The sequence below is a fragment of the Tuber melanosporum genome, assembly GCF_000151645.1.
Source record: "Tuber melanosporum whole genome shotgun sequence assembly, scaffold_77, strain Mel28".
NCBI lineage: Eukaryota > Fungi > Ascomycota > Pezizomycetes > Pezizales > Tuberaceae > Tuber > Tuber melanosporum.
This window is the reverse complement of record NW_003299125.1, coordinates 204,289-224,172: the sequence shown is the minus strand read 5'-3', so window position 1 is coordinate 224,172 and position 19,884 is coordinate 204,289. Positions and strand designations below refer to the sequence as shown.

General features: G+C 47.9%; 6 protein-coding genes; 2 read left to right on the top strand and 4 right to left on the bottom strand.

Annotated features, from left to right (window-relative positions):
• Positions 1–2,011: 2,011 nt before the first annotated feature.
• On the top strand, positions 2,012–3,750 carry GSTUM_00010922001 (uncharacterized protein; the record flags this gene model as incomplete). The annotated part of the gene is made up of 2 exons (XM_002841590.1): positions 2,012–2,539; positions 2,605–3,750. The coding sequence occupies 2 exons, from the start codon at positions 2,012–2,014 to the stop codon at positions 3,748–3,750; spliced, it is 1,674 nt and encodes a 557-aa protein (XP_002841636.1).
• Positions 3,751–5,568: 1,818 nt separating this feature from the next.
• On the bottom strand, positions 5,569–6,636 carry GSTUM_00010921001 (uncharacterized protein; the record flags this gene model as incomplete). The annotated part of the gene is made up of 3 exons (XM_002841589.1): positions 5,569–5,679; positions 5,739–5,952; positions 6,008–6,636. The coding sequence occupies 3 exons, from the start codon at positions 6,634–6,636 to the stop codon at positions 5,569–5,571; spliced, it is 954 nt and encodes a 317-aa protein (XP_002841635.1).
• A 5,611-nt stretch (positions 6,637–12,247) lies between these two features.
• Positions 12,248–13,068, bottom strand: GSTUM_00010920001 (uncharacterized protein; the record flags this gene model as incomplete). The annotated part of the gene is made up of 3 exons (XM_002841588.1): positions 12,248–12,547; positions 12,618–12,821; positions 12,907–13,068. The coding sequence occupies 3 exons, from the start codon at positions 13,066–13,068 to the stop codon at positions 12,248–12,250; spliced, it is 666 nt and encodes a 221-aa protein (XP_002841634.1).
• A 917-nt stretch (positions 13,069–13,985) lies between these two features.
• GSTUM_00010919001 (uncharacterized protein) lies at positions 13,986–15,074 on the top strand. XM_002841587.2 has 5 exons: positions 13,986–14,184; positions 14,287–14,355; positions 14,472–14,723; positions 14,783–14,891; positions 14,959–15,074. The coding sequence occupies exons 1-5, from the start codon at positions 14,143–14,145 to the stop codon at positions 15,030–15,032; spliced, it is 546 nt and encodes a 181-aa protein (XP_002841633.1). The 5' UTR covers positions 13,986–14,142; the 3' UTR covers positions 15,033–15,074.
• A 49-nt stretch (positions 15,075–15,123) lies between these two features.
• On the bottom strand, positions 15,124–15,507 carry GSTUM_00010918001 (uncharacterized protein; the record flags this gene model as incomplete). Its single annotated transcript, XM_002841586.1, has 2 exons — positions 15,124–15,249; positions 15,463–15,507. 2 exons carry the CDS (start codon positions 15,505–15,507, stop codon positions 15,124–15,126), a joined length of 171 nt encoding a protein of 56 aa, XP_002841632.1.
• Positions 15,508–15,802: 295 nt separating this feature from the next.
• The window catches only part of GSTUM_00010917001 (uncharacterized protein), a gene marked incomplete at its 5' end in the record, with an annotated part of 6,565 nt that continues 2,483 nt past the window's right edge, over positions 15,803–19,884 (bottom strand). Inside the window, 2 exons of the mRNA XM_002841585.2 lie at positions 15,803–17,207; positions 17,264–19,826. Of these exons, the coding sequence (XP_002841631.1) occupies positions 16,629–17,207; positions 17,264–19,826 (3,142 nt within the window). The 3' untranslated portion in view covers positions 15,803–16,628.

The window sequence follows — 19,884 nt, the reverse complement described above, 5'->3', positions numbered from 1 at the left end:
AAAATGAAAGTTTATAAGTGAGTATGAGAGGGAATGAAAAAAACTTGTCTGCTAGCGTGTGGTCGTTGGAAACATCTATATAGAGGATCGGCCGTTTCTAGAGGGCGAAAATAATGATAGCAAACAAACGGGCGGAGTGTGTGTTTATGAACCCGAAGTAAAGACGCGTTGTTGATAATTACTATAACTGCAGGCGGGGTGAGGGATGTCGTCTCAGCAAACAGGATCATGGACCTAGAGGGCTGACTGAGGTCGTGTAACTGTTTGTGTGGGACTGATAGCCCCAGTTGCCGGAGCAACGAAATTGCATGGGATCTTGGCGATAACAGAGCCGCATGGCAATAACAGGTTTTTCACATATCATACCGCAAAACAGAGGTCACAGCAATCCAAATCACTTTTGCAGCCCCCTTGATGTATTGAGTAAATGGAAAACACTCTAATAACCAAATTCTGCGTCAAAATTTAACGCCTGATATTTTTTCATACCATGCGATATAAAGGGTCAGAAATGTTACATCGAGCGACTTCACGTGGTTGTGAGCAAGGGTTAATGCCAAGGATCTTAATCGGGAAACCAGAATTGGCTTATGACACCGTATTTAGCAAGCCACTAAGTAAGGGTCCTGACCTTATTTTGTGACCAGTCCATCTAGCGCAAACTTTGATTTTTGGGGTCAGTGGAGGTCATAAAATTCACCAGCACCGGACCCGACCTTTCCTCTTTCTTTCTTCCCTCATCTCAACACTCAACCCAGAGCCCAACTCTTCACTCACCCCTCTCTCTGGGACTTTACTCGCTCGCAACTCACAACTCACAACCCGATTCCTGACTCCAAGGACCCTCATCCCACACTCTCCTTACTAATCAATCCTCCTTTGTCGCACTCGGAAATTCTCGCACTAAAAGTCGATAATCTTCCTAAAACAGTTTCGCCTAACATTTAGCCAATCAGGTTTCTTGTCACAGGGAGCCAAGCACTGATTAAAAGCAGCAAATGTGAGATTAACCCTCCACTTCTGCCTCCCCTCGCCAAGTTGGTTGCTAACCCTCTCCACCTGGACACAGGGCTTCGGGCTCGATTAGAGGGCAAGAATTGACTTTTTCCTACCTTACACACGAGACTCCTGCAATGTCTGAGCCAACATCAGATATCCAACAACCACCAAACAACGAGCACAATGAGGACCACCCACTCCCTAATGACAGAGTTGGTGGCTTCTCTGCGATTAACCGTGAGTTTCTTTTCTTAATAATTTTCCTTTTTTTCCCCTTTCCTTTCTGCCTCTACTAATACGTCCCATCATAGGCCTTGATAATTCACAGGGTGCAGTAGATCCAGCTCTACAGGCCCCGCTTCAAGCAGTTGCCGCATTTAATGCTGCTTTTCCTGATATCGATTCCTCTCCGCATAGGTGGGGGAAACGCCAGGCGGATTCTGAGATCCCCGAGGATGTCCTAGACGACATTGCCGTCAAACGTCAACATATGGAGGATTTGGCGGCAGTCTCGCAAACTCTTGGTTCTCATATTGTCCAGGCCGATCTTAGCCAAGATGAAGTCAATGGGCAAAATCTCTCGATGACAGTCTCCAACTTCACCGGTGGAAGTGATGCCGTTAACCAATATGCGCCGCAACCGCAGACACCCGTCGTTCAGAATGATCACCAGAACGTTTTAGCCCAGGAGACTGAAGACGACGGAATGGACCAAGAGTTTATGAGCGACGAAGAGCAGGAGAGCCATTCGGGACCAGCCTCCTGGGACCAGTACGATCATAACTCTTTTTTAATGTGGGACGCAAACCGTAATCTTCGGATTCATAGCTTGCCTATTCTTGATAACTTGGTGAACCCGCCCTTTCGCTTAGTATTTTAGTTTTTACTACAGAGCCTAATCTTCTATATATAGTCTTCTCAAATTCTGAGCACTTTGGGCAAAGGGCCGTACCAAGAAACTTTAAACATCGTTACCCAACCAGAGTCCGACCAGGGCCAAGCCTACAATACTATGAAGACTTTATTCGACCATACAAAGAAGCTCTACACCCATGAGGCGTTTCTCTCAGCTGATGAACTCAAGTTCGAACAGCCCGAGCAGCGCGCGACTATCCGTAGGGTCAACCTGGCCACTTTTGTTTCCTCGGTTTTCGGATCCCAAGAAGTTGGATTTTTTCACCTTAACGAGCATTTCCTCGACACGTTCGTTCCCGACGGTGGCAGGCTTTTGAAGTCTCAAGGTGCTTTGTATTTGGATCTCAAAACTCAGGCCTATATTTCTGCGATGTCCACCAACGAACGCGGCAAGGAGGATATCTTGCTTGATTTGTTCCCAGATGACATGAACTCTATCCTTCTGAACCGAAAGCCCGGAGCCAAGCAATTGACACCCAGCGAACTCGATTTCGTTCATAGGTTGGCTCAGAGGAAACAGCACTTGATGATGATACCTGATGACGTGAATTTGAGCGAAAAGTATGTCTGGCAGGAATTCTTGAAAGAGGTTAGTTGGTATGTTAGCAAGAATTATGAGTCCATTGTCGCTCAGCCGGTAAGTTCAAATTCCCTCTCCCGGAGGAAAATAATATCTAAATCTCTGAGCAGATTCGTCGTATTAGAAAGCGTAAATCGCCTTCTCTTTCTAATGTTCGAACGCCTACTTTCGGTCGCACGGGGTCCCCGCTTGGGGGCAGGCGTTCCGTGTCTCATGGGCTAGAAGAAAGGAACAGCAGTCCCCTTCCGCGCTCTAAGTCTGAAACTCCAAATGGTGGAGAAGTGTCGGCCGCCCAACTGGCTCTCGAAAACGAGCTCTTTGGCACCAACACTAGCATTGCAATGTCACTCGGGGCCCCTCCCCCCCAACCGTCACCACCCCAGAGCGCACCTACCCAGGTCCTTTACGAGCGCGCCCGCATGGCCGCAACCGCAAAGGCCTCGCCTAATGCTCGCCGTGCAGGCCTCCCATCTCAACGCCGGCCCTGGACTACTGAGGAGGAGAACGCGCTCATGGCCGGCCTCGACCGTGTTAAAGGCCCACATTGGTCGCAGATCCTCGCAATGTTTGGTCCTGGCGGAACAGTTAATGAAGTTCTTAAGGATCGCAACCAAGTCCAACTAAAGGATAAAGCTAGAAACCTCAAGCTATTCTTTTTAAAGTCGAACATTGAAGTCCCTTATTATCTCCAGTTTGTTACAGGCGAACTCAAGACACGCGCTCCCGGTCAAGCAGCCAAACACGCGGCCAAAAAGGCCACCGCTGCAAGCGCCTCTGAAGACGCCGCTCACGTCGCTGCTGTTACGGCTCTCGGACAGGCTCGCAATATGACTCACCTGAGTCAGACAATCGATATGAACCAGGTTGTGGCGGCAGCGGCCGGAGGGTCAGGGGAAGGCAGCTCTTCCCAGGAGGAATCCCACCAAGGCTCTGTCGCTCCAATGGCAGATATGGGAATGGGAGTCGATATGGTTGCCGCTGATCAGCTTCAACAACACAATCATCTTCAGCAGCAGCACGATCAACTTCCCCACCACGATGCCTCTACCATAACCAATACTCCTGATACCCCTCCTACCCATCACCGTTCCGATACCACCCCTACTCACGAAATTTCTAACACCATCACCATCCATCACCAACACGATGGTAGAATCGACCCCGTCCTTATGATGAGCAGCGTCTCTGCGATAGAAACCGCGCCCAATACCCCCCAGGTGGTTGATGGTGATCTTCAAAACCAACTCCAAACTTAACCTCCTCCTACCTCCCATGGAATCCGTTTATTCCATCTATCTCTTTCTAACAAAAAAAAAAACAATTATAAAAAAAAGTATGAAGCAAAAAAAAAAAAGAAAAAAGCTATGATAAGCGGGAGTATAAAACAAAGCTCACTATATCTTTCAATCACTTGCTTTGTTATATCTGTGGGTATCCTTACTAACTTATTCATACCCACTTCTCTCTGCTTGATATATCGGTCTACTGCTCTTTTTTTCTCTTACGCAACTGGTTTTCGTTATTTGCTTTCTTCCACCTTCATTTTCCTAGTTATGCTTTGTGGTCTGATAGTCTATTCTGATGGACTGATTGTGGTTGGGGCCGGCTGGCAGGTTTATTTGTAGGAAAGCTCTTATTAACTTAGCGGAAATCTTTAGCTTTAACTTCTTTTTTATAACTATTTTTCTTCTTCCTTAGGTTTTTTTCTTCTCTTTTCGGCCTTCTTCCTTTCGCTGTTCCCCGTGACATTTCCTACCTCCTTCCTTCTCCATCTGTGCATTTCTCTTCCATTCTTGTGATATTCTTTCTACCCACCTTCTAGGTTACATTACGCTCCTAATCTTCACATACCAGCACTGGGACAAAAGACTTCTCTCTTTGGTTTTATAGTTACTGGGGCGTTATCTCTCATATTTCCATCACCTTTTTTTCTTTCCTTTCTTTTTCCTACATACGATTATTTCCTGTCGATAGTTCTGCCTCATATTCCGATTTATTGGTTTGCTGGCTGGATATGTTGGGGATTGTTTACTTTGTCTAGGGTTGAATTTCTTTTTTTCTGGTTTTTTTTTTCATATGCCTGGTCGATAGGTGATGGGAATTATATAGGGATATGGATGGGGGAGGGAGTGGTACAAGTGGGATGATGTTGACGAATGGGTGGGAAGGGAGGGGTAAATGTAAAAATGTGTATATACTGCTTAACTTAACGGGAGGGGGTGTCAATTTCAGAGAGGGTTACTTCTTTTCTTCCTCCCAAAAAAAGGAAACAAAATGTCCCAGACTTGGTCCGAGCGATAGTGTTTAAGAGGGAGGTTGCGTAGAAGGAAGGGTTCACGCCTGGTCACTCGGTGGGATATCATCACGGGGCAATGGCATCGATGACATTCATAGTTGGCTGCGTATCCATTGACCACACTACGATATAAAAGTTTCTATAGTTCGAGCGGTTCAAAACGTGCACCAGTTACATAATATTTCAAATTCTACGACCACTACAACAACCCAACTAATCAAAAAAAAAAACAGGTGCTATTATTCTCATCCTTTTTATTACTTGGTTTTTTTTTCCCCCCTTGGTTAGTTGGATGGTTGAAGTGGTCGTAGAATTTGAAATATTATGTAACTGGTAGCACCTTCTGAACTGCTCGAACTATAAATATGGTATCATACAATCTGTGTTTCGAAGATGTTGATTGACTAATTTTGAAGCAAAGCAGAGAGTAATAATCTCAGAGAAGGGAGAAGAAACACCCCGTTTAAGGAAGCAAGCGGTGCCTGCGAACCCGCAAACAGGTATGGAAAGCATCTATTTGTAGGAATGCATACGCGTTCCCCAAGGTACATACACATTCCTACAGCAGGTAGACGCAACACCATGCAGTGGGAACACCGATTATGCAAACAAGTGATAGATCTATAAACCCAGGCAATAGCAAATTTGCACCCCAACAAAAGATGCAAAATAAAAGGCCATTAAAGGTATGATATTCAAAACTCCAATTACCTACCCCCTCCAGCCCAAGCTCCAAAACACCATCTACATACATCCCGAAAACGAAAACGGAGAACCACTAAACATCAACCCCCGACGGATCCCTCCCAAAAAACACCCCCGCAACCCTCCGACTACAAGCCGCGCCGACAGTCCTACTACTCTGCAATCCATTCCTAGTACTTGAGTTCTAACCCCACATTAATTAGCACTTCACCTCCCCTCGCATTCTAGTAACAGCAAACATACCTCAATACCCGCCAAAACCTCCCCACCCCCATGCTCAATTGCGCTAACTAGCCTGCGCACGTCGGGGTACTCTTTCGCAATGGCTGCGGAAATTCCCGGTGTGATTCGCGTGATCTCCTGCAGCATTTTACGGTAGGTATCGCGCTTGCCCAGGCCGGGTTTCACCTGCCCGACGTCGGCGCAGAAGGAAGTGTCGAGGTGGGCCCTGCTGTGTCTATTTTGTGTTAGCTCCTCTTCTACTGCGGCGGTTGTGAAAGGCGGGGGGGTACCTGTATGGAATTGTGGAAATGTCCCCAGTAAAGATGGTTATCCATTCTGCGGTTTCTACGGGTGAGGAGGTGTGGTGGATTAGGCAGTTGTGTGTGATCTGTAAGTCTAGCAGGGCATCTTCAACATTGTCTTCGTTAATTGATGCATCATCGTCCGTGCTAAGGGCTATGGAAGCACTGGGAGCATTCGGGGCGCTAGGGAGGTGACTGAGAACTCGGTTCTGGTATGCACGGTTTTGCAGGTTTCTATGTTTTCGGATGAGAGTTTGCAGGCCTTCTATCAGGTATATTAACCTGGTAGGCTTCTTCGCCATCGGAGGAGTCGGAAAGGCAGATTTTATCCTCTGGGCGTGTGATGATAACCCACTGGCCGTTACGGGGAGGGCTGTGTCAGTGAATTCTTTAGCAGTCAGGCAGATGAGTATGTGGTTCTCATCCCGGATCTGCTCGTTCTCCAGCGGAACAAACATCCCCAGATCTTCGTTGAAATCGGCTTTCACCCTTCGTCGCCACTTCACCAGCTTCAAGTTACCGGGAAGTGATGGCGCCCAGGTCGGGTTCACTTTACATCCAAGTTCCAGTAAAAAGCGCTGTAGCTGTTCGCCTGTGGGAGTGTCCGCCAGGGACATGGAGATGTCGGCGATTATCTCTGGTATGGAGTCCTTCCTTGAGTTACGGAGTTTGTTGGCGGATAAGAGGTCTTGCTCTCGCTTTTTTTCCAGCTCCTTCGCTTCTCTTTCTTTCTTTCTGGCTACCTTCTGGAGCTCTTTTTCTGCGTCTTTGGCTTCCTTTTCGCGCCTCTTGGCTTCGCGAGCTTCTTCTTTTTCTACCGCTCGGCGGGCTTTTTCCTCTTCTGTTATACGGGTTGACTTTTTTGTGGGTTTCGTGGGGATGTCCTCGTCTACTACTTCAGTGCTAACTTTCCGCCGACGTTTTGGTACCGCGCCCTCTGCAGCTACCGCTGCTATAGATTTGCGTTTCCCTTTCTTTTCCTGCTCCGCCTTCAATAGTTCTTGAAGATCTTCGCTATAACTCTTTGAGATATATGCCCCAGGACCGTCTCGGGAATTCTCGGAGCCCGAATCAGAAACTAGATCAAGGATGCTCTCTTTGGGATTATCCTTTGCTTTCAGGGGCGGCTTGGGTGTGCCGATGCTGGGGTTACGTTTGGAGCTAGAATTCGAGTCTGGCTTGGAGATCCCAGAGCTGGATCGCTTTGATAGGGGGGGAAACTTTGATAGAGGCGGTTCAATGATCTCCAGATCTGATCCATCACTCTCGGGGGCCGCCTGCTTTCCAGGTGCCGGAGACGCAGAATAGTTTGTTTCTCTGCGGAAGGCTTGAGTTATTGCTGAGCTCGGAAGTGGTATTGGCATGGGTGTTGGAGAACTGGGTCTTTGCAGAGGCGATGTAGCGTAGGGATTAAGATGTCTATTTGAAAATGGCGTAGATTGTGTGGACAACGCTGCTGATGAGAACGGTAAGAGGGGCGATCCCCCAATTTCAGGAGTGTGGCTTCTCAAGGACGGGAGAGCTCTGTATGGGGAGGGCGCATTATCGGGTAATATTACGAGATCGTCTTCCGATGCCAAACCTCTAAAAAGCGGCGACCTTGAAACAACCCTTGATGAACTTTGTCAGAAAAAAGTTCGCTACGCTGTGGAATGGGAAACTTACCCCGCTATTTCTCTTCCCTTTCCCTCGTAGACCTTGTCTAGGTTCCGCTTTGCGGCAGAGGGGCTTAATGGAAGTTTGATGGGAGTATCCTCGGATAGATCTATTACAGGAATTCCATCGCTAGCTCCTCTGTTCGTGCCGGTGACTCGATGCAATACACTAGGTCGCCGCGGATCTCGAGTAGTTCCATATAAAAACTATCCCCATTGGTCAATCAACCAATCTCGACCAAGTAGGCTTCCCCTTACCTGGCCTTCCACGATTCTTTCAAGAGTTGCCCGTATGTCCCCCGTATAAAGCAGGTCCAATCGGATATCGCTAAGGGATTTATCGGGGCATCTCTCTTTAACCGTTCTTGCTTGCGCCTCGAGAAATTTTTGTGCGGCCGCTGGGGATGAATTTAGGGCGGCCGACATTCTTTGTTGACATAGTAGGGGGAGGAGGGATAGATATCGGTAATCGATGCTTCTAGCCGTTCTTAATGAAGGGTATATAGTATCATATCGCAGTCATCAGCTGACCGTGTTTGGGACGTGTCGGCGCGTCAACCGACTCGCGGAGTAAGCGAAGGGATTGCATCGCATCATGAAAATCACTCGAGTTTGATTCGCTCTTATCAAACCCCTTGCACGAGTATGATACTCGAGTATGATACCCGTATCATAGCCGGGAAACACGTACAGGTATCATAGGCTATCATATTATGATACTTGGACTCACTTGTACTCGTGCGGTATCGCGGTATGCCCCACCAACAAGAAGACGGCAGCTTCAATGGACCTAACTAGGTGAGGTCACACTTTTTGACCCCACCCACTGGTTTGCATGGGCAATAGGGTACCAGTACGCGCAAGCTATGATAATTATGATGCCATTATAATTAATAATAATATTATCATTATCACCCCTCCACTTTCCTCCCCGCAAACATCCGGTTGCTCTCTCCGTTCATCTGCTACCCCATTTGCATTTTTGCATTTCCAACGGCCCATATCATTTTTGACCACAATAATCCCTACCCCATCTATTATTCTTTCATATATTTTAAATATCATACCCTCCATGAATCCGTTTAATATCCCCGATATCATAGGGGCACGTCATAATCCGTACCTCTTCTACCCTCAAAACCGGGATTGGACGATATATGGACGCGATAATCACGACATATATGCTTTACACCGTTTGATACCTATCCCCAGCTTTATCAAGCTTCGTTTCCCCAGCCGCCTGGTTAAGGGTGATCGGGAGGGATATCGGTTCAATGGTGCGGGAGGTTTCATAACCTCTGAGATTTCGTCCAGAGAAAAAGATTTGTATGGTGAAATCCTGAATATCTTAGATCAACTAGACATCCCTCTGGAGGCTCTCCTGCAGTTTACGCATCTTCCATGGGTGTCTAGTATCATCGAGGTAATGCCGATAGGTCCGAAATCTATGAGATACAAGATAAACTGCCTCCAAAACCATTCGTTTGAGAATGGTCTAATCTCTCATAGTGCTCTTTACAATTCATGGGGGATTTCGGACCCGAACCCTTCGATTGTCTCCTCTGAGAGGCTCAGATGCTGGGCTTATTTGAACGAGTCGGTCGCTATTGTGTCTTTAGACAAAGAGACGGGGAGCTACATTTTCAAGACAAATGCGAACCCTCAGCTGCTCTATCAGGAAATAGAAGCGATAGTGAGACTGGACCCGCACCCAAATATCATTCGCAAGCGCATGCTGGTTAGCAAAAGCACAATGATCTCTCGCATGCATAAACTTGATACGGCTTCGAAATATTTTGAACAGGAAAACATGCCCATCGTCGGTTTTCTTGTTGAGTATCACCCCGGAGGAACGCTCATGTCTACCCTCATTGGGGGGGAAGTGTCACTTGGTGACAAGGCAAAGTGGTGCGCAGGTTTGGTGTCTGCCATGGCCCACATTCGTTGCACGAAGCAGAAGGACGGACGCTGGGGGTTCTATGCACATCTAAAGCCGGATAACATAGTTTTCTCAAAAAACAGAGATCTCATTCTCATTGACTTCGAAACTGGTGGTTCTTGGGCGCAGTACACTCCCCCAGAGATACTCTCTTGGCGTCAGGAGGCCGTATATGCAGAGCCCTCCGGGTCAAGGCTTGTATTTATTCACGGGCCAGATCCCGGAGAGACCTGCATGGTATGTTCCCCTCACCCATGCTCCTTCCGCGCTGGATGCGGAGGCCTTAAAGTGTTTGAAACGCACATGGATATATTCGAGTATAAGAGATCTATAACCAATATACTCGCGCGGAAAAACTCGGACAGTGTCACTCTCAACCGAAGGCCTATTCCATTTTGGAGCTCCGCATCTGACAAGGAGCAAGAGCAAGCGATGGTCTACATGATGGGCTGCATATTCTGGTGCATCATCGAGAAGAAAAGGTGCATCAGTGAATGCAAGGATAGAAGGGTCACCATAAACTCTGCGAACATACCATCCAGGGTAAAGAGGACTGTGGAGTCATGTTTCCGGCCACCGGGCCAGAGGCCGCGTCTAGAGGACTTGAGACTTGTGTTTCAGGCTTGGGAAGCGGTGGTGTCCGCTGGGGAGGTTGTATCATCGGAAGGCTCGCTATCTCCGAAAGAGGACCCAGAAGTAGATGGTGGACTCATTCTGGCTGGGAGACCGAATTTGTGAGTGCGGGGCAAAATCTACTTGTACAGTTGAGGGTGGGGGGTTCTAAGCATCGGTGGTGATGTGTATGGTTTGCTACTTCGCCAGGAGATTGTTTAGGGATTGCGTAAGGTTTGTTTGGAATCCGTTGCTTCCTTGTGTTTAGTGGTTAATTATTGTATCGAAGGGTTAGGACCGATTAATATATGCCCTTTGTTTGTTGAATTTCTCTTAGCGGTATAGTATCCGCTCTGATCTGCTGCACCTTCTTCGTTTGAACTGTCTTTGCACTGCCTGTTTTTTGATCTTGAGTGGTTCTGTCGGGCTTGCGGCCTGCGGCTTGCCCGGCCGACTTAGCATATTATGGTCCCCGCGCCATTCAACCCTTGAATGCTGTGGAACCGATATCATATCATACAACAAAAACCCAGGCTGAAGTTTAAGCTGCGAGTACAATTCTGTTCAGGGAGCCCCACTAAATTCTAGCACTCCGTGCTCGTGCTCTCTGTTAGAACTACTGTATCACTGGATATGCGGAATCAGAGAAGAGGAAGTCATTGATCAATTGTTATGTCCAGAGGAAGAAGAAAAAGTGAGAGAGGAAGGAAAGGGGAAACAGAAGTAGTAGAGCCACCAAGCAAACATAGGAGGGTAACGCAAGAGAAACATAATGATATTTTGTGTTGGACGCGCATCATCTTTTCTAACACTCTCTTCCACTAATACAACACCAACCACACCCTCCTGATCTAAACAGTCACAAACAGTCACTCGCACCAATCCAATCCTGTCCTACATCACTTGCCCGGGCAGAAAAGAAAGAAAGAAAGACTAACAACCCAGTCTCACCACTACCTCCTCCTGCCAGCACATTCCTTAATTTCATTTCCGTCCCTTCCTTCGTATACCTGAATCGCGCGCCAATCCCCGAACCCTGTAGAAAATCTCACCTACCGGCACAGTACCGGTACTAGTACAAGTACCCGCACTCGTGCTACTATCATAGTACTCGGGACCCAGCAACATTCCGTCGCTCGAGTCACAGTGATTTGTTGTGATCCGGTCCAATCGCGGGAACAGGATGGAGCAAAAATAAACATGATCTGCTGCGCGTAACCCCACGTTATCATATAAGCTCATGGGACGGTGTATCGCAGGGAGAGAAACACGCGCAGCGAACCCCACTGCATCACGTCAAGTCTAGGAAGGCACTAAATAAACTATAGATCTGGATTAGACTAAACCAAATATCAAGCTAACGCCCCTATCATAATAACCCCCTCTTTCTACTCTATCGTACCTGCCAGACCATTCGTTACACTCCTCAGGAGTCCCGAGGGAATACATGTACCGCCTTGACTCGTTCACTGTTTTAATTCACTGGACTGACTGACTGTTGAATAGGTCTCACTTCACGCGTTCATTCCCATTAGAACCTCCGCCACGCCAGGCAAGTACAAGACTCGGGACTCCAAAGATACATGTAGAAGAAAAGTAAAGTGACTTTCTCCATCCCTCCCTCCATTCTCTCTGGGAAGGGCTAAAAAAAAAAGGTTCACAAAAACCAACCACCGGCCGACCTACTCGTCCCGCGATTTCATAACTTTTTGTTGAAGTGTCGAAAAAAAAGAAAAAAGGCTTTCTCCATCATTTCCATGCCATGAATCCATGAAACCCGTACAACAAAAAAAAATGGGTGAATGAAAAATACAACGCAAACCCGGACAAAGGAAATTGCGAATCGAACAAACGGCGATGAAAAAAAAAACGAAAAGAGGAAATAGAAGTAGCGAGAAGACAACATAGAGGCTTAGAAAGAAGCGCTGGTGATTTTGCGAATGGAAATGTTGCGGGTAGTGTCAGGGAGAAGGGGGAAGGGAGGAAAGAAGGGAAGGAAAAAAGGCCCAATTCTGCCCGCAACTATAGAATGGTACACTTCTTTTTCTTGGGCTTTCCTCCTTTCCCCCCCTTGGATCCCCCGACCGCCATGTCCATCGCCAAGTCAAAGACTTCGTGTATGCCCGTCATCTCTTTACTGCTGCACTCGGCATACATGGCTCCCATGCGATTCGCGACGTCTTCTCCCTGTTGCGGTGTGACAGGAGTCATGCCATGCGTCTTCAACAACTCTATTACATTCCGGTTCTTGCGAAGGTCTGTTTTCAGTCCAACGAGGATGAGAGGTGTTGTTGGACAAAAGTGAAGGACCTCCGGATACCACTATTCGTCCGGCCTTGATTAGCCAGCTATTCCAGCCAATTGAAGAGGAGAGCGTGGGAAGCCAACATACCTTGTCAAGGACATTCTCGAGCGAATGTGGAGAGTCGATAGCAAAGCAGACAAACAGAACATCCGTCTCCGGATATGATAGCGGGCGCAGACGGTCGTACTCCTCCTGACCAGCTGTATCCCATAACGCCAACTCAACCGTCTTTCCACTGCCCTCGTGGAACTTATGTGTAATGTAATTCTCAAACACCGTAGGAACATATTTCTGTTCCATCGCGTGCAACAATCACCATCATTAGCACAAGGAGGAGACGGGGAGCTATTCCAAGGGGAAACAATATTGGACAAACCTCAGGGAAGTAGCCTTGCGAGTAAGATATTAACAGACAAGTCTTGCCGCAACCACCATCGCCAACAACAACCAACTTCTTGGAATATGCCGGAGTTACGCCAGGGGTGGTGATACCCGTCGAGCGGGATTTTACTGATTTTACTGTAGAAGGATCCGACATCATGCTGGCAGGAGTTCCACTTTATTTTCAAATAAGCCCCCAAGAAGAGTAAAGGATAAACTGTTAGCAATTTGTAATAACAATTCCGGTGAAAGATGGAACGGGGACAGGTATGTGTGTGTTCGTAGAGAGGGGTGGTGATGACGGTGATGACGGTGAGAACAAGGAGGAAACAATGTGTGGGCGAGGGGTGGCCCAGTTTGTTACTGGTGGTGGTAGTACTTACATCCTGGAATGCGCGTTTGCCCAGCTAGAGACACTCATTGTTCCTTTTCTTGGGAGAGCAGGTTGTGAAAGCTTTTAAGGGTAGGTCTAATTGTGTGTCGCGAACACAGAGGGAAGCTAATTCCAAGCTTCGTTTGATATTAGCACCAACGAGTAACTTCGTGGATAGGTAAAAAAGAAAACCAGGTGTGGAATGAATGGTGGGTGAAAGGGTATTTAAATAAAATACAGTCAGTGTTTCTCTCTCTCTTTTCCCTTTTCTTTTTCGTACTGTCCTGTTATGATGACACTGCGCTCGGAGGGTGAGGTGGTGGTAGTAATGGTACTTGCGAGTAAGAAAGGTAGCTTGTAGGGAAGTTGGGGTTTAGGAAATTATATGGGGATCAGGAAAGGGTTGGAGGGAGTTTATTCATGAAGCAAACAGGGTTTATCAGATCCACTAACAACAAAACAACCAGGTAACCTCCGTTGCCCCGACAACTGTCTTAAACCAAAAAGAGCCACCGATAGCTTGGAGAAGGAAGGAACAACCAATCAAAAGTCAATGATCCGAGCCAAGATTTTCCTCTTCGATATGCTTCCGCAGTTGTTGAACCCCCATTCGGCTCCTGTTCGGTGCTTCTTTCTCTTTCCCCGGTGACATATACGAGTTCTCTTCCCTCTTCCCTCCCTCCCTCCCTCCTTTTTCACCACCGGACTAAGTTAACGGGGACGACTCCCGCACCGAAGACCGCCCGCCTTCAGCTGCAGAGAGGGGGAGAGGAACGGAAAAAGGAGGCAAATCTATTTAAAGAAAAACCCCTCTCCCTGGTCATCTCAAAACGAAGCATCCACAATCGTCGTTTCACAATGTCATACTACGATATCGATGCTATCCTCACCGATGCCCAAGTATGCTATCTTTTGATACCCCGATTATGATAAGCCCTATGAAATGATAGGCGCACAGACAAACAAACAGAAAGAAAAGCAACTTTTAGCTGACAATTTCAGAAAGTTCCGTGTACCTTCGAGATCACGATCCCAGGCCTGGGGTACTTGGAGGGTAATTCAAACATTGATGTACATAAACCTACCACCCTCTCCCTCTCCCCTCTTCCCTTCTCCTCACTTCCGCCTATTTTCCCCTAACGAAAGTGGAAAAATGGAGAAAAAAAAACGCCTAATTAGCCAAATAGATCAAGCAAGGAACAAGAGTTGAGCTTCCCCTTTGGCTCGCGGAAATGCTCGGCGTAAGTCAACGCCTAGGCACAGAACAGAATGTCATATCACTAGACCTTCCACCGGCGTTAGCCCCCAGAGTACAGAATGCTCTCAAGGCGAATCCTTGCACGGTCGACTTGAGATCTCTAGCGTCGCATTACTACTCCCTTGGGGAGCGGATATTGGGATTGTTGGAGGAGGACGAGTTGGTTGATATTCTCTCCGAGGTAGTCAATTCACCTCCGGATAAGGGCGGGACGGGATGGGATGGGACTGACGATAACAGACATTCAAAAAGCGGGCGGCAGAAATAGCAGACCACGCGCACAATCCGCAAGGCGTCATCAGCAGCGGCGGCGAGTTCTTGAAAGGCCTTGATGAGAACGAACGACAACGTGCCCCTCTCCCCATCCGTCCATCTATCCACCCATCCAATCCACCTGCTAACTGCAAAATAATTAGTCTTCAAAACCGCCCACGAATCTGCAAAGGCAATCCGCGCCTTCCTCTCAGACCGTAGCAGTGGTAAAAAATAAAAATAGAAAATAGAAAATAAAAACAGATTAGAACCCCCCTAATTCGTTTATTTACTTGTATCACATATCCGCTCATAAATCCCCCATGGCCTCACCCACCCATACGTGTGTCATCCCCCTCTCCCACACCTTCAGTCTTCGCCTCATCCGGGTTCTTCCCCATGACCCCCTCGAATTGTGACCACAATGCTTCGACACTCTCAAATTCCCTGCCAACCTATGCGTCCCGGGACAGACGTTAGCCTACTGACCCACCGAGCACGAGAGCGCCGTAGACCGTGAGAAGGTCCAACGAATGAACAAGCCATGCAGAATCAACAAACCGCCAAGGCATTTCGTATGGCTCGTTCGTGGTGCCCTCCTCATGTTCACCCAGCCCACTCACGGCCCAAAAAAAGCTGAAGATAGGGGTAGGGTAGGGGGAGGATACAGCAACGACGCCTTCAAGACTTCTATTGAGCAGGTTCATGTTCATAAGGACGTGTTCGAGCGAGAGTGCGATTTCACTGATTAGTTGGTCACGTTGTTCTATTCAGGTTAGCATAGTACAGTACTCCTATCCTGGATGGGTGGTACGGGGGGGGGGGGGCGTACGTTCGAAGAAGGATTTTTCGGCGGACATGTTTGATTTCTTGTTGCTGGTTCGTAGTTGATAAGATGGCTTGGGGAAAGTTTGGGCGGCGGCGACAGAAATTATCCTGGCACGACTTAAAGGTTTTGGTCACGGGTAAGATAAGATAATATTACGGTATGATGTGGACGGTCTCAAATAAATAATAGGTAGGTTAAATTCCACGCACATCCCCGAAACCCCGACGAATCCAACACCAGCCACCAGTGACAACCGAAAAAAAGAAAAAGAAAAAGCAGAGATACGCATACAAGCAGATGAAATAAATAGCTAGATAGATAGATGTATGGGTATCGGTATATAGCCATGTGGAGGGGGGGGAAGGAAAAAGTCTTGTGTGAATATAAAACAAAGAAATAGTAAAAGTTAAGGTATAATAAATTGAAAAAGAAAAGAAAAACCGAAGTACCCCCCTGCCTTTCCTCTCTTTCTTCCCTTCACAGGTACAAGAGAAGAGGGAGCAGACCAGTGCAAGTAAACGATATGAAAATGAAAATATCATGAGGGGGAAAAAAAACGCAAACACCTACAAGGTATGAACGTTTGTTCGTCCCGTCCATCCACCCATCCATCCAGAATAGTGTTGAAGAGAAGAAAAAACGATGGCTTTTTATATAGCAGAAAAAAGAAGAAAAAATGAGAGCGAAAGAAATTGGTATTCACCCGCCAAAAGGGAAGAGGAAACACAAATAAAGAGCAAGTCATCAAAGTCAAAATCACTTTCATCCACCCATAAACCCAGAGGTATAATAAGAAATTGACAAAAACGTCAGAGATAGAAATAAAAATAGGAAGAAGGGGTATATAAAGGCAGGAAAAGTAAGAAACACGAAAGAAAAGACGGATATTTTGACTAGCTAGTGAAGATGAGGGAGAAGTTCTCACGAATGAGAAATTTTTGAAATCAGTTTGGTGAGAAATGACAATACAGGAGTTTATTGGAAAGATCAAGAAAGAGATGAAAGCTAAAAGCAGGCAAACGATCGCTTGTTTTTCTTCGCTATATCACGCATCCTAACTTCCAGCTGCTCCCGGGCCAGCTCGGCCTTCTTCCGCGCGAGTCGCTCCTCTTCGACGGCCTGCATGGAGTACCTACTTGTTTGTGATTCGTTCCGGGCTCGGTCGAGCTCCTGTTGGACCTGGGAGGCCTTGGCCTGGAAACTGTCGCGGTCTGACCTTAGCGACTTCATCTTGTTCTCGCAATCAGTAAGTGCCTCCTCGAGCGTTATTGTTAGAGCCTTCTCTGCCTGAAGCTGCTTCTCGAGCGTCTTGATCCGCGCCTCCTGGTCCTCCATATGGGCAACGACATAGTCTTTGCTGGGGTGCCTGGACATGCTTGGTGTAGGCGGGGGTTGAACCGGGCTAGCAAGGGGCGAAGCTGCATTACTTGGCAGGGGAGGAAGGGGAATTGCCGGAGGCGGAGATGGTAGTGAGGTTGTGGAAGTACTCTTCCGGAGATTGCCGTTGGAAGAGGTCGAATTGGATCGTTGAGCCCGTGCTCCGCCCAACCCTTGGAGCTCCATCTGAACTTCTGCAAGTTTCGTCTGATATCACAGTTAGCCATTCTATAATTCCGTATTCCTGTACCAAATTGACTCACCTGAAGACTTGCAACCTCATCGGTCAAGCTCTCAATAAGTTGTTGAGACTCCGCATTCTTTGCCGTAGATTCCGCAACCAAAGCCTTTTTCTCCTGCTGGAGACGCTCATATTCGGCGGTGACATCAGCCAACTTCGTCGCATTCTCCTGGCCCTGGTCGAAGGTGAATGTAAGTTGCTGCTCAAGGTCCTCAAGTAGCTTAGCGTGCTTAGCCTCCTTCTTGGACAACTTCTCAATTTCCTCGTCGGCCTGCTTGTGAAGCTCCTGAAGCTCTGAGATCGTGTCGAGATGTTTCTTGATCGTAGCCTCGCTCCCTTCCACTTCAGTTTCAAGAACCTTGATGGTAGTAGCGTGTCGAGCAGCCTCCTCCTGTGCCTTTGACTTATCGCCCTCAAGGGTTACAATGAGTGACTTAGCCTCAGCATGGGTTACCTGGAGTCTGGTAAGATTGGCAACATGTTCCAGAATAGCGCTCTTGCTCTCCTCAAGCTTAGCTCGAATGGTCTGAACAAGTTCCTCGTGCTTAGCATTAATAGTGGCAATTTTCTCGGATGCGCGTGTTTCCGCTTCGTTGAGCGCAAGAACAGCCGCCTCTTCCTTCCGCCGGAGAGCCTCGACCTGATCAATGGCATCTTGGTAAGGTGCTTCGAGGTTGGCAAGACGGGCCTGCTGGTCCTCAATAACCGCTCTATTCTGCGCAATGGCATGTTCAAGCTCTTTTGCCAACACCTGTTGCTTCCGGACCTCCTCAACAGTCGATTCAGAGGGGTTTGAAGTTTGGGAGAGCTGGTTATCGATCTGTTCACGAGTGGCCGCATGGGTCTTCTCAAGTTCGGCAAGTCGTGCGAGCTGAGAGTCAATAGTAGTCTTGTTCTCGGCAACAATATGTTCAAGCATCTCAACACGTTCCTGATGTTGAATCTTCTCCTCTTCGACTGTGACCTTGAGAGCCCTTTCGGCCTCGACAACCTCCTTGTTTCTGGCCAACTCACTCTCAAGTTCATGGACGGCAGTAGCAAGAGCTTTCTTAGAGCGATCCATTGTCTCGAGGGCTGCGTCATGGTTTTGTCGTGTGTCCACAATTTCTCTCTGAAGGTCGGATATCCGTTGTGACTTCTCAGCACTCAAGGTCTTCTCTTTAGTTAACTCGATGAGAAGATCCTCCACATCACTGGTTGATTCTCCTGACTGTGCCGACAATTCGCGATGAGCGATGGCTAAATCGCTCTCACGGATCGATAGTAGCTCCCGTGTGCTATTGAGCTGAGCCTGTGTCTCCTCGATGCGCCGTTCCATGACTGCAACAACTGAAATATCCATTGGCGAAGTAGATATACTAGATCGTTCTCTGGCCAACCCGTTGATGATAGCGGACTTGGCGTCCATCTCCTTCCTCAACGACGAGATCTCAGTCTCCAATTCTGAAATACGATCTGAGCGGACTGTAAGCTCCTTGACGGCGGCATCAATGTTGAGTTCGAAGTTCTCCAATATGTCCGGATGATCCTTGAAATTCTCAACTGCAATCCTATGAAGATTGTCGAAAGAGCGACGAGCACGGTCTAGAACAGCCAAGCTCTGACTAGATTTTCGTCGGAGAATATGGGTACCAGACGGTGAGATGACGCCGGAAACCCTCTCTCTGTGTCGGAGTTCAGAAAGCTGATCCAGTGACTGCTTCAGCTGCAAGTGAAGGAGATCGTGTTCCTCTTCCTGTACTTTGAGGGCATCTTCCATTTGGATCTTGACGCTCTCCAACTCTGTAGCCAAAGCCTCCTCTCTCTCATAGCTGATCTTCCTTTGCATCTCCAATTCTTCTTTAATGCGCTGCGCTTCGCTGTCGATACTCACTGGGGAGATAGGCGAGTCCCCAACCAAGGATAATTCCGAAGATAGCGAAAGCGAGGATGAGCCTTGGTCCTCGGCCTTTAAATCGCTCACCCTCGCGCCTACTAAAAAAGAGGTGGGTCGCAGGTTTGGCGATGGTGAAGGCGAGGTGCCCCGCGAAGGGGCAGCCTGGTGTCGGGCCTCATCGAGACGATCCTGAAGAGCGGCGAGATCACGGAGCGCTGCCTCATAGTTGGCAGACATTTGGTCAAGTTCGTTGATAGTTGTTTCGTGTTCGACTTTGAGATCAATAAGCTCTTGCTGTACGGACTCCAACTTATCGGCAACGAACTGAGACTGGGCCGGGCTCTGAGGAGGGTACTCGATCTTGGGTGAGTTACCGAGTGTGATCGAAGGAATCGCCTTCCCTGATGCGGGCTGTGAGGTGTGATCGCCAGTCTCGGGAGTAGTTGACCCGGATATTCTGTTCTCCTGTACCCGCAACTTTTCCACACCAAGGTCCACAAAATCATCATCATCACCATTAACTGACTCGGGAACCTCAACAAGAGTATCATCACTGTGAGGTCTTGCACGGCCGTTTCTCACTTTATCGGACTCCTCTGCAGCCTTATTCACTGATTTCTCTTCCTTTTGTGAGTTCATTGAGTCCAGCTCATATAGGAGGTTGTCGAGCTTTCCCAGACTGCGTTGACGGTCCACAACATGTTCGAGTCTGTCAATCTCTGCGGCTTTGGATGCCGATGTTACCGTGAATCTTGTGCAGGAGCTCC